Source organism: Coturnix japonica, chromosome 3 (genome assembly GCF_054131305.1).
Source record: "Coturnix japonica strain WE chromosome 3, WE-NBRP24, whole genome shotgun sequence".
NCBI lineage: Eukaryota > Metazoa > Chordata > Aves > Galliformes > Phasianidae > Coturnix > Coturnix japonica.
Genome location: NC_140665.1, coordinates 86,918,962 through 86,933,087, shown reverse-complemented (window position 1 = coordinate 86,933,087; position 14,126 = coordinate 86,918,962). Strand labels below are relative to the sequence as shown.

Here is a 14,126-nt window from a genome sequence, read left to right as displayed (position 1 = left end):
TAGTTACTGGAATAATAAAACATCCATCTGGTGGTCTCCACGGTATTAACTTCCTTGCTATTATGAGCTCTTTCTTAATACTAACCAAAAACCAGGAAATCCCAGGAAATTATTTTTTAGACTATTTTTATCTCTGAATCACTTTTCTAGGATCATACTATTGTGAATGTAATAAGTCAGATAATCAAGCTGCTTATGGCTTATGTTGTGGCAAGCTGAGAGGAAAACGCAGTGCACAGGAATTTTCTGGTTATACTGAAGTAAATAACTCACTGTGTATAATCAACTAACTCAAAATACAGCAGAGGACAAGAGATTGAGGTCTTAAGTGCTGGGATGAAATTGGTGTCTTCCTGATATGTGTGCATGCGTTGGTGGATAACTGCTAAATGTGACCGGAATGGGGAGCAGTATTTTTTTTCATGGCACTTATTTAATGAATAGAAATAAAAATCAGAGCAAAAATTACAGGAAAGTCTCAGTGCAGCTTATGCTTTATTTATTTTTATTTATTTATTTATTTATTTGTTTGTTTGTTTGTTTATTTTAATGCTGCCAGCAGCATTAGGGTCATCCTTTGGATGCAGTTAAAATGCGAAGTTGTTCATATGAACTTAAAGATACTAAATGGTATAGTTTGAAGCCTTTTGTCTGAAGCCCTACTGAACCAAGCAAGCTGATGTTTTAGCATGCTTGTGATATATATGCTTAATTTTTGTTCTGTTGTAGTAGTAGTATAAACAAATTTAAATTACTAATCTTTCTATTTATGTATAAAAACCCTCTGGGAGTATGGGAGCTTCTACTTCATTAATTCTAATGGAAGCCAAGCAGGATTTTTAAGTACCTCTAGGAACTGATAGCTACAGTCTTGAAAAACTACTACTACAAAAAAAATGTCTCTATGTCAGATTAGCAAAAAAGTCAGTGTTTTAGAGATAACTACCATAGAATCTGTGTAGAAACTGCACAGAATGAGATAGGGCTTGCTGTTGGTTTTGTTTTCAAGTTGTGAGTTGTTTTCCAGAGTAAGGTTGAAGATAATCTTTATATCAGGTGTGAACAAGTGCTAATGTTAATGTGTTAATAACTCAGTGGCGGAATTTTTGAATCTAACAGAGTAGATTTCATAAGCAAAATGAAGAGACACTGTATACAGATTGAGATATTAACACTCAGCATGTGTAGCAGAAATGTGGGAAATATTGTCAACAAAATAAAAGATGTGCATATCATTCCTTAACAGTCAAACTGACCTGAATAAAACATTCATCAGTTCTCTTTATATCTTTTCAGAATATGAATGTTATATCTAGCATTGCGTCTCATCACATAACTGTTGATAAATATCTAAGGTGCAGGAGTCAATTCAATGGGAGCAGACTCTTTTCAGAGGCAAACAACAACAGAACAAGGGTCAACGGGCAGAAACTGAAACTCAGGAAATTCCAGACTAATACAAAGAGGATCTTTACTGATCAGAGAGGTAGTGGAGTCTCTTTGGAGATATTCATGACCCATCTGCATGCTTTCCTGTATGACCTACTGTAGGGAACCTGCTTTAGCAAGGAGTTGAATTTGATGTTATCTAGAGGTCCCTTCCAACCACTACAGTTCTGTGATTCTGTGATCTTTTGCTGTATGATTTCAGCAAAGGTGTCATTTGCATTAATGTAATCTTGAACATAGTAAAAGCCCTTGACATTGATATCGTTTATTTTATCATTTTAGTTTGAATGAAAATTTGAATTTTTTTTGAAAAGGCAGAAAAAAATCTAAGAAGTAATCAGCAAAAATACTGTTATGGAATTGACTCTTATAAGCAGGAGATTTTTTTTTTATATCCTAAATATTAAATATATCCACAGATGCTTGACAAAAAAGGCACTTCTTTAATGCAAAAGCTGAGTGTGCTGAAACAAAGATAGAAACATTCCATCAGCAGAGGAAGATGATGAGCCAGCATGTTCCCTAGCAGGCCAGAAACTCAAAAACAGTGAACTGTGTTTCATATTGAATGAGCTTAATTTGCATAGTGACTTAAACTTTAAATATAGTCAGGTTTTCTTCAACTACCAATGAAACCATTGATTTTATTTGTTACGTGTGGCACAGACTGGTGTTATTACAGAAGCTGATGCTTTGAGATAGTCTGTTTCCAGCTGATGTGGAAGAGATCAAAGTGTTTGAGTGCTTTTTTTTTTTTTGGTGTTTGCTGGAATATAATACATCGATTCATTGTGCAGGTAGCCTGCTTCGGCATGGGGGTTGGACTCGATGATCTCTAGAGGTCCCTTCCAGCTCCTACAATTCTATGATCCTGTGATTCCATGTATACAGATTTTCATCTCTTGCTGAATTTCTATTCCTTGAGTCTCTGGAGCAAAACTGAGTATAGCGTATCTTGTAGGTTATGTCTATCTAGCTTTGCCTTGTGCTCTCTTTAACACATAATATTAAGCCTGGATGATTTTTTTCCAGTCATCATTTTGTTGTTGTTGTTGTGCTGATGGAGATCATACTTAAATTATTCCTTAAATCAACTAGACAGCTTTGTAACCAGAAAGAGTACCAGAAAGAAAAAGCCCAGTCAAAGTACCTACTTGATCATATAGGTAATGTCTGGCTCTGTAAGTAATTCGGAAAATAAGGTTTGCTCAGACAAGTTTTGTGAAAGTGGATGAGGGCTTCAGGCTTAGTTTTGCCATCCTTTCCAGGACTGAAGTGTACTTTTAGTCATGAGGGATACTAGAGAAATTCTCCTTGCTGTTATCTAAGCTACCTTGAACTTCTTGAAATTGCCTTAAATCTACAGCTGCTATAATAAAACAGATGTTGTATCTTCTAGATAGGAGTAATTTCTTTGTCTACAAGTACTAGAACAAGGCAGAGAAATGCCCGCCTTCCCTCTTCAGAAAGTATTTGTGTAACTGATGGCACAAATAAATGCTTGTGTGGCCATGAAAGGTTTTCAAATTTCAGCATTGAATTAAAATACTTTGAGAATCTTAAGTTTGTTTTTTTTTTTATTAAAGCATAGAGAAAGGTAACTATTCTTGTTTACGTAAAGGAGGGGTCACAGTTTGAGGTAAAACAACAGCTAAGACAAGAGAATATTTGTTCTGAGAGTGATTTGCTGAATATCATGTCTCCTGACCTTTCATCAGATGAGCGTTGTTGGAAATTAATTGGATCAATGGTGGCATATGACATACTTCAAGTATCTGTATGGGAAGACTTATGCTTATATCTGATTATAGCAGCTTAGTACCTGTAGATATAAAATGTCAGTTCTACTGCGCATATTTAGGCCTTCTCAAGCATCTGTTTAGTGAGATCTGAAGATCTGAGGTTCTTGTTTTGTGTGTGCTGAGGGTTTTTGTGGTGACTTTACATCTAAGAAAATTAAAACAAATAAAAAAATCCAAAACAAACAACTTTAATGTAGATTGGACACTTGAAATTTCATTTGTAAGATTCCCGACTTCCAGCATTTAGCTCCTATCTATGCCTGGAACAAATGCTCGATTATAATTTGTCAAGAAACATTTTTTTCTGTGTATGTTCTGCTCTAGAAGATCACCTGAAACCTTTTCTTCTCATGTTAAAGGCTTAGAGAGGTGGTCTAAATGCAGAAAATTGCAGTAAGTTGAAAAAGAAACTAATGTGTACTGGTATGTTTCAATAACTGAAATAATCATTTTCTTCATCTGTTGCATTTAAGATACAGTTGAGCTACAGTTTTGCTTTGCGAATGAGTGTTTCGCAGAGACACTCTTGTAAGTGGACATTGACACATGGAATGCTTTGGCACCAGACAGATTCTGAAAATTTAATTTCTTCAGAGAATCCTCATGTGCAACATACTACGGTATGTTTTTCACACAGAAGGCAGTGACATATTGGAACAGGTTGCCCAAAGAAGTTGTGGATGCCCCATCTCTGGAGGCATTCAAGGCCAGGCTGGATGTGGCTCTGGGTAGCCTGGTGTGGTGACTAGCGACCCTGCACATAGCAGGGGGGTTGAAACTAGAGGATTTTTGAGGTCCTTTTCAACACAGGCCAATCATGATCTTGTGATTCAATGCTTCTGCTTTACTCTCTTTTGCTGCCTCGCAATTTGATACTTCATTTTGTCTTGCAAGAAGAAAGCTGTGACATCTAGTTGTCATGGCTCAAAGTCAGGACAAAGGAGTCTCAAAGGTCCTCTTTAACGCTGTGCAGCAACTTGTATTGCACTTCGTTATATCTCCCCTTTCAGTATTTTTTACTTTGTTTCCATTTTGTCTTTAAGCATAGAGGAATTCTCACATTTCAAGATGCTTCTGCATTCAACCTATCACCTATCATTCACTGTGCTTTGTATTAAATCCAGAGAATGATCATTGTCTGATATAGTGAAACTTAAGATAAGTGCTTCCTTTCTTCTAACCGTGATATTCTAAGCTAGATACCTCAGGAAGCTGACTTAGCTTTTGTGCTACCTAGCCATGAACATAAACCAAACATCACTTATAGATTTGGGTGACATTACTTAAACAGTAGTTGTTATAAATAGCAAAACCTTGGAGTTCTATTATCAAAGGATGGACTGTTAGCTGCACCAAACTTCTACATCCATAAAACGTTATGAAGCATATACATCCAGTCAACTATACTTAAAAATTTCTTAATTCAAGATGACACTTTTCCAAAAGTCATGGGAAATAATATACTGTATCTGTCATGCTTTTATTATTGCGTGTGATTATAAAGTAAATATTATGACGCAGTGGTGCTTCAGTCTTCTGTAACCTCACTATGGCGATATTTTATTTCTCTTCATTTACATTCTAGCAACCAAATGAGCCAATCCTTCTCCTTTATTTCTCTCCTTTAAAAAAGGAATTATGAAAGATTATTTTTTTAAAAATATGAGGTAATACTCAAACTGTTAGACTGTAAACTATCCATTTTCTTTTTCCATAAAAGAATACTGTTTTCTGTTGCAGCTTTCATATTTTTGATTGTTTTGTAAACTCTGAGTGAAAAAAATGCACTGTAACAACAGACTGTTGTGTGCACAGTAATAAACATACAATTACATACTTCTGTAGCTTTGCTTCTTTGCATGCTAGAGTGTCTTCTGTGTTTTCAGACATATTCCATGCATTTTTTTATTATTTTCCTAGAATAAACAAGTTGTTTCCATTGTTTTGTTTCTAGGGGGACACGTAGCAGTATGCATGCATGCATTTTAGGCAATCAAATGGTATATAAGACTGTCTTTTTGAGTGCCATCAAAGTCTGTATTTAATTATTTCTTTCTTCTAATACTAATAAGCTGTCTTTGTTGCTAATGCTTCTCCCATTCTTGTCTCAGTGTCTCAGCTGTTTGTGGCTTCCAGTTCCTTCAGTTCTCTCTGCTGTCCATGCCTTTCCTCTTTTTGTTTTGCTGATTTCTTCATTCATAACTCTATCCCTTAATCAGAAGATCTGTTCTGACAGTCTTCTGTGCTGATTCATCTCTCTTTTTTTCTTTTTTTCTTTTTTTTTACTTTTACATTCAAAAATAAATCTGTGGTCTCCACAAAATCTTGATGTGTTCATTCAGTTCTGTCATTGCTGTGCTCGTAATGGTAGAACAGTCAGTTACCTACAGGCATCTTACTATGGAGGTAGGGAAATGACATTTACATTTGGAATTCACTTTATCTGGAATATTCTATTTACTCATTGTCTTGAAGCATTAAGGTAAATTGAACAGGTGCAGAGAAAAGTACAGTGACAGGAGCAAGAAGTCAGAGATATAAGGTTGCTAAATTATTTTTACTGTAACAGTTTGGAGATATGTAAAAAACAACAACAACAAAGCATTAAAAAATAATTTAAAAACAAATAAATTAAAGAAAAAAATAATTAAAAAAAAATAATTAAAAGAAAAAAGTTTTCTTTCTTTAACAAGAAAGAAAACTTTTAGCCAAAGTCTAATGTTGGCAAAAAAAGTATGTAACCAGTAGTGAATTATTTGAAGCTGAACATGAGGAAGTTCTTACCCACTGGGGGTAAGCAGGGCTCTGAAATAGCCTCTCTGAGGAGTTACTGGGGGCAAAAAGAGAGGCCAAAAGGAGATTTAACGTCTGGCAACACTAGCCTGAGCCTCAGAAACTGGGAGCATGCAGCTAAATTAATCTCATCCTTCTGGATCTCTAATAAGATGCATTACTGACTGTACTGTTGTTACCTAATCTTCTTTTATGTTTCTGTTTGGAATTCTTCAGTATTATGCTGGACTCTCTTTAAGAAAGTAGTTTCTCTTGCACCCAGCTGAAACTATTGACACCAGTTATGCTGCTAATTGAAAATGATAGTGAGTGTGCTTTTTGCACTGAAATCCAATCACTTATCCTGATGTTAGCAGGTACCCGGTATGATTTTGACCTGGGAAGGATAAGAGGTCCCAAGTGACTCCTTGGTATTTCAGAAGTGCTTGGTACCGTCTGTTCGCTGCTGTAAATATAACTGCTACTTACAAGTCTCCAGTGACCCCTTTATAAGCATGTATTAGAAATCGACATGATTGCATGTTTTCTTTGTAATGTCGGTGCTCTTTATATTCTGTTGTATGACTGTCACTGTACTTGCCTTTACATCGATAGTTCCAGTGTCTGAGAATTTCTGACAATTCTGAGAATTGTCTCCTTACAATTTCCCAACCAGTTACCTACTCTGTCCATTTTCAATTATTAGATACTGTTTTGTGCAAAAAGCCTTTTCCAGATCCCTTTCTTTTTGCCTTAATGTATCGTTTATTTGTTAACTAGTTACAAATTCAAGCTGAAAATTTTAATATAGAATTTGAAACCGTCTGTTGCTGGTTGCTACAGAGCATGTGATTGCCGAGCTGTTCTCACCCTCCTATAGGTTGTTCTCTGAATACCATTTCAAAGATGCAGCCTTTTCTTTCCATCTCCACTTTTCTCCATGCTTTTGTACTATTATGATTCAATTGTTGCAATATCCTTCTCTCTGACCTTTGCAAATTCAATATTCCTTTACTCTCATCTAGATTGAGTTCTTACTTCAAAGTTAATTTCCTTCCCTGTCACTTTTCCTGTATCATCCTCCTTTAAGTTAAGAATGTCTTTGAGCTCAAACAGCAGTGAAAGAACACCCCTGTCAGATCCAGCTTTGATCTTGTTCTTGTGTACACTACAGACTGAACTTAGTGGTTCACCTGCTAATTCAAACTTAAGTCATTTATCTGTCTGTCTTCACACCTCATCATAGCCCAGTGTTGCTGCATTTCTTAGGTCAAAATTTTAGGTCTTTAGTTTCTACTGACCTGAGCCCTAACTCTAATTTAAAAGTTATCCCTGTCATTAGCAGTGACTGTGTTGCCCTCAGAATTTACTATGGGATATTTCTTTTTCCACACCATGCTGTCTACATTCTAAAGGAATGTGCTGGATGCAACAGAAAATGTGTCTCTGATGCTTGTTGTTCCTAACTCCTATCCAAAATATTGCTTAGTATGTCTTAATTCTCAAAATATGAAGAAGGGGCAGCAATAATCACTGTAAGAATTAGTCCTATTAAGCCCTTATTAACAATTAATGTGAAAATATAATAACTGTTGATAACCAGGTCCTGTAACTGAATTCAAATTCCTCCTTTAAAGCTTTGACTATGATGCTGTAACATATTTAACTCAGATTAAAAAAAGCAATTAATTTGCTGCTCCTACTCTCTATTTATGTAAGGATCCAGATCTTGTTCTAAGTGTTATGAGCTCATCAAAACCAGACATATGACGCCTCATCTCATTCTTGATGTTGCTTATCCACTAGTGCACCCTTACTTTATTGGCTCTGACTTTATTCAATTCTGACCTAATCTTAGCTCTACCAGTAGCCTAGTCACCCTTTCAGTCCTAGGTAAATTGATTTATTTCTGCAGAAAGAATAACCATCCTGGCTTCTCACAGGACTTTTAGTGAGCTTAGCATTTTAATTAGAATTACACTCTCTACCTAGCTTTATTACCACAGTGCATACTTGTCCGCCTTACTAGGCCAGCAGTTAAATCAAGTTATTTAATTAAAGTTATTAGTTAAAGCTCAGCAATGGCCATGAGCCATTCAGTTTGAACATTAATCTTCATTGTGAGAACAGTCACATGCAAGAACTGTCACAGAGAAAGACTGCTCAGTTAATATAGCTCAAATCAAAACCACAATCAAAGAGGTCTATTAATTCATTAATGACAGATTGCTGGTAATACATGATCAGTGTTAGCTTTACAGCGGCATTGTAGCAAGTGAACTACAACATTATACAACCGCAGCGTATTAATGAACACCTCAAAGACCTAAATGCTCTTTTATGACTAACCCTCCAAATTCTTAATTGCACTTACAGGAGTGCATGCACATAAAGTACACAAGTGCATGTTTCCCTACACCTCCTGTTGGAGATGTGAGTATTCCAGTTGTGTGTTTGTGCAGGCCCCTACTACCTACTGATACGTAAGTCAGCAAGAAAGCCCCGCCACAAGGCCAAGTGTGCACAGAGTGATGCACCTTTACTAGTTGCAGCCTATGCTGTCACTCCCATGGATGAATGCAGGATAGTCACATTATCAATGACAAGGCTGCTTAATAATGGCCTGAATAGAGTTGATGCCAACAAGGTGGCTTCTACTGGAATCAAGTTGGATTTTGACTACTGCAGTTTCCAGTCCAAACTCTTTTCATATTATTGCAAATTTTCTTGTTGCTTTTATACTTCTCAGGGTGACTTCTTTGTTTTAAAAGTATTTGTGGAGATTTTCTGTTGCTGTTGAATCAAATTAATGATCATTTTACTCTTTAACATATCCATCTGGGGACTGTTGATGGTCTTCCTTTTTAATATGGTAGTTTGGGCAAGCATCATACAGGCAGTTTGGTGTGTTCACTCTATGTATACACACCCTGTCTACACTTAAAATTATATCTTAGCAGATGTTGTTCTCTAAGTCATTTGCTAAAGATGGCCACTAAAACCACTTAAATCTTCATTGCTGCTGGCACCAGTTTTGATTTTTTACTCAAACATTTGCAGGACCAAAAAATTAACCTGGTTCTTCAGCCTACTTTGTATTTTTTCATGAACTTTAATTATAAACTCAATAATAATCCTTTCTTATAAAATCCCAGTGTGTTCCATAATAGGTAGACCATTAAAATTTGCATCTGTTCACTGTTAAAGCTCTCATCCTAAATTCACGAGCAATAACTGAGGCTTTCAGTCCCTGTGAACACTGTATACTAGTGGTAACAAATATTTGTGAGTCTCAATATAGTTGGTTTTCAAAGCATAGCTGTTTGCATTTGCCTAGATCCTTTAATTGTTTTCTGTCATTTTGTCTGTCAGTTTTTGGTTGTTTGTTTTTAATTTCTACAGAACAAGCGGAGTTTGTGTGGTTGCTTAATTATCTAGGAGTCCATTTAACCAACAGGTTAAAGCTTGAGTTAAAGAAATTTGAGCTTCTCTGTAAGATGATTCTTTTTGGCAGAGCTTTAATGTCAGCAGCATACAACTTCTGTCATCTCTAATGCTGGAGACCCATCCAACCTCAGCATTCTGTGTGGCAGACCCAGTCACTCCTCCCTATTTCTTTACATAATGTAAAGGAAGTAGAAGTTAGTATGTTGAATGTGTTATTCATTCAGTTTGGTTTTTAAGTGACAGAAGCTTTAGCTTTGCATTATACTAGTTGTAAAAAATTCTGAGTGAAGTAAAAAGACTTTTCACTTTCAAGGGAAAATCATAGCATCATAGACTCATAGAATTCACTGGTTGGAAAATACCTTAAAGATCAAGTCCAACCACAACCTAACCATACAACCCTAACTCTTAACAACCCTCCACTAAATCATGTCACTGAGCACCACATCCAAATGGTTTTGAACACATTCAGGGATGGTGACTCAACCATCTCCCTGGGCAGTCTATTACAGTGCTTAACAACCCTTTCTGTAAAGAAGTTTTTTTCTGATATCCAACCTAAACTTACCCTGGTACAACTTGAGGCCTTTTCCTCTCATCCTATCACCAGTGAGAAGAGACCAATTCCACTCTCGCTGTAAGCACCTTTCAGATACTGGAAGAGAGCAATGAGGTCTCCCCTCAGCCTCCTTTTCCCCAGATTAATCAGCCCGAGTTAGTAGCAAGACTATCTCCAAGGTAGTAAAACTACCTAGGCTATTGCACGTTCATATGGTACGTTGTCTACCAATGAAAACAATTTTACCATTTTTCAGATTCAAAAAAACCAAAACAAACAGACCCACATTTCATTTATCAAATCATAGAATCTTACAGTGCCTTGGATTGGAAGGTACCTTAAAGATCATCTGCTTTCAGCTCCTAAAAGGAAAATGCATAACAGATGGACAATCCCTGATTACCCTCTCAGTCAGTACTCTCTCAGTCATCAGTATGCTTGATCAGTTGACTGGTCTGGAATTTTTAGTATAATTCTGCAAATTTTTCAGCATCAGACATTCAGACATGTAATAACATATAAATTATAATGTGAAATTAATATCTGTACCTAACAGTAAATTGAACAGTGCTGGTACAAGCACTATAACTCAATTACCAATACGGTTATGTTCTTTGAAAGTTCCTTCACATTATCCTCACCTAGCACTTTCCCAGAGAATTAATGGATGCCATTGAGGAGTTACGTTAGTCTAGAAGACTGTAGATTAGATGTGGCTCTAGCATTTACTGTTATGTGTGTGCCTGGTCTATGATAGCTGGCCTCGGTGTCAAATGCTCTTGCACTCTTTAGCTAATTAGTATAAACCTAGCCCATGTCCCGGTCCTATAAAAACAATAGATATCTGTGCTGGCTACTGCAGTAACAGATCTTCAACCAAAAATTCTGTAGTTCCATTTTGACCACTGTGCTTGTAGAAGGGTGCTGTGTGTACTCAGATACTGTTAATTAAGGAATTTCCACAATGTAATCCATTATGCGTACTCATAAATCTCGGTGATTTCAGGATCATACTCTGTGTGTAGCACTGTAGCACCATCTTGTGTGAGCTGCAAATGTGATTTCAGTATTTGTATCCTTCAAGTGTGTCTGTAACAATTTCATTTAAAACAATTCAGATTTTGACAGTATGCTCTAAAAATCAATTACAGTGGAGTCTGAAAAGGCCATACTTTCTCATCCATAGGATATAGCATCTATTATAATACGGTATACTAAATATCCACCAGAGATTATGTAAAACTTCAGTGTGGAGACAAGAACATGAAACAGCTCCCCCATATAACATGTGGTAAATTTCATAATACTGCATTAATTGAAGATATCCCTTTGTCAGAATGCCCCACATAAATATGAGGTACAAGATGCCACAATCCAAAGACAGTAAGTATGTATTATATGTGGTTTACACTACTGACATGCAGAAATAAAGCACAGAGATTAAAATCTTGGTGAGAAAAATGAGAAAGAGCTGGTAGGGAATATTATAAAAGAGCTGACAGTAATAAAGCTTAATAATGCTTTTAATGATAGTAGGTAGCAAATGGGGCAAGGACTTGAAAATCAATGTTCATAAAGAGTTGTGGTGCTTTCAGGTTTCTGCATGTATGAAAGGATACACATGTGGAGGCATTACTTTCAAAGCAGCTCTTGTATATCAGCAAAATGGAAAAAATAGCTATGCTCTTTGCACATACATTTGTTATCCTCATCTTCTCTTATTCTTTCTCACTTTTTTGAGTGAGGTTTGTGTTTGAAGTGGGGATTTTTCTGCTTCCTTTAGAATTGGTAAAAGCAACTAGAAAAACAGTTGTGGGTGTATTGATTGCTGAGGACAGACTGACAAAAAAGAAATTTAGTGGTACAGCTCTCATAGTCTCTTCCAACTCTATACTTGAAATGTGTAAACTAAGAGGAGCATGGGTTTCTGCTTTTGCAGTAGAGTTTTGTCAAGAAACATTACATGCAGAGACAGCTAATGATAAATACCTTTAATTTTGTGTTTGACCATTTCTACAGCCACCATGTCCATATAAGCAGTATGTCCTGCATTATTTTCACATGGCTGTATAGAGGTCTTCATTATTTCCTCTTAACTAGTCTTCCATTATACCCCTTGGGTACTTATTTTCACTTTGGGATATGATAAGGCCAGGGATTAAAGTAAGTTAATATTAAACCAATGTTACTGTCTCCTACAGTTCATGCAGGAATTGAGGAGCAAACAAATATTACCAAATTGTTCACTTTTACTACAGGTTCAATAGTATGAAATGATGAGAAATTGCCTAAAAATTTTAAACTGAATGGAGACTGGATAATGATAGATGACTTCCAAACTAGATCAAAAGTTTCATGACATGATTCCAACGCCAAGAACTGAAGGAGTTACAGGAAAATAAAAACCATGTGTATAATTGGTCTAAAATACCACTGTGAAAGCCAATTCACTTCCAGGACATCCATTCTTTCTGCTAGCATATTTTGTGGTTTTTTTTACAACATACTAGATATACTAAAATCCTAAATACTGTGTGGAAGGAGAAGAGATGTGCTGTGAATACTTTGAGTTTTACTGTTCTGTATCCTGAACATTGATTTAAAAAGTCCGTGCTTTAAGACTGCACTTTTTGTCAAGAAACTGTCACAGGGAACACATACTAAAACTAAACAAAAACCTGAAGTTGTTACCCTGAGCACATTTTCAGGAATTATTTGAACTTTTTCCAGCACACCACTTTTATTCCCACTGTCTCTTTTCTCTTTGTTTGAATCACGCAGAGAAAACTGCTAATTTTATTTAGTGCATAATGCTGTTTCATGAACTAAGTTGTGCTGATAGACTGGAATCCAATTTTCCCTTACTAAGAAGAGGGGTAACCAAGGGTTTTTTTCATGTGCAGCTTATACATTTTAGATAAATTATTCTGATATCTTTGTTACTGTTTTTTACTGCCTTTGAAGAATATTTTATTCAAGGATTTACTGTCTGTGCAATTTAGTAATTTTTCTTTGATTTTATTTCTTTCACTTCAGGTAACTCTACAAGCAATCCAGTAGAAGTAACAGCACTTTATTCATTTGAAGGACAACAGCCAGGTGACTTGACTTTCAAAGCTGGAGACAAAATCATAGTCACAACCAAAACAAGTTCACAGTTTGATTGGTGGGAAGGAAGAATAGGAGGACAAACAGGCATCTTTCCAGCCAATTATGTTGCCATAAGTAATGACTAAATCTACATAGAAGAAAGTGTTGAAGCAACAACAAATCTACACTGAAACATATGTTTTAACTTTTCAGATTTTAGATAAATGAGGTTCTTGATCAAGACTATTCCAGCATAACACTGAAATGCATTTAATGGCCTTAGCTTTCTTTTAAGCTTATTTCTTAAATAAACATTAGGTGATGGTCAATTTATGGTGAAGTTTCAATTTTGAGTCAAGTTGCTTTATAAAAAGTACTCCCATTTGTGTCTAGTTTCAATTCTGTTGTGCTATATACTTTTATTTTTCAAATGAGGGAAAAGTTATATTTTAAAAATGGATATGTATCTATGTATCTTTCTGTAATAAATATTCTGAAATCTGCATCAACTTGTCTTAGTTGGCATTCTTCACTTTTACTAAACATGCAGATCCTTTTTTGCAGGTAAAGCATAGGTTTACTTGATATTAAAAGTACTTCTAGCATTTCAGTTTTCCATAGTAACTACTTTAGCTCTGATTCCCGGTGTCTGCCATTTAATAAAATGCAGGAATAGTACCTGCCAGAAAAAGATGCAGCTTTATGATGTCTATTGATTCCTACAGGAACTTGTTTTGCAGATGGAAAACACAACAAAGAACACCCTTCTGGTTCAGAAATGAACTTATATAATTCTTCCTGCTTCTTCTTATTTAAGGTTGTTTTGTTTTGTTTTTTATATTTGATATTTGATCTTGTTTATCTTTCAGGAAGCAGTAACATAGGATAGATTATGAACAAATTACTGGTAAGAAGATATTTTCATAGAATGTATGTAGTATTTCTAATGTATGTAGCACTGTAGCTCTCAGATTTCAACTTCATTCTGAATACAGACCCCAAAACTA

General features: G+C 35.8%; 1 protein-coding gene across 1 annotated transcript in view; it reads left to right on the top strand.

Annotated features, from left to right (window-relative positions):
- SH3YL1 (SH3 and SYLF domain containing 1) overlaps positions 1-13,624 on the top strand; it is a 38,406-nt gene extending 24,782 nt beyond the window's left edge. Inside the window, exon 10 of the mRNA XM_015859304.3 lies at positions 13,066-13,624. Coding sequence (XP_015714790.2) covers positions 13,066-13,265 — 200 coding nt within the window. The 3' untranslated portion in view covers positions 13,266-13,624. The remainder of the gene's footprint in view (positions 1-13,065) is intronic.
- Positions 13,625-14,126: the final 502 nt, after the last annotated feature.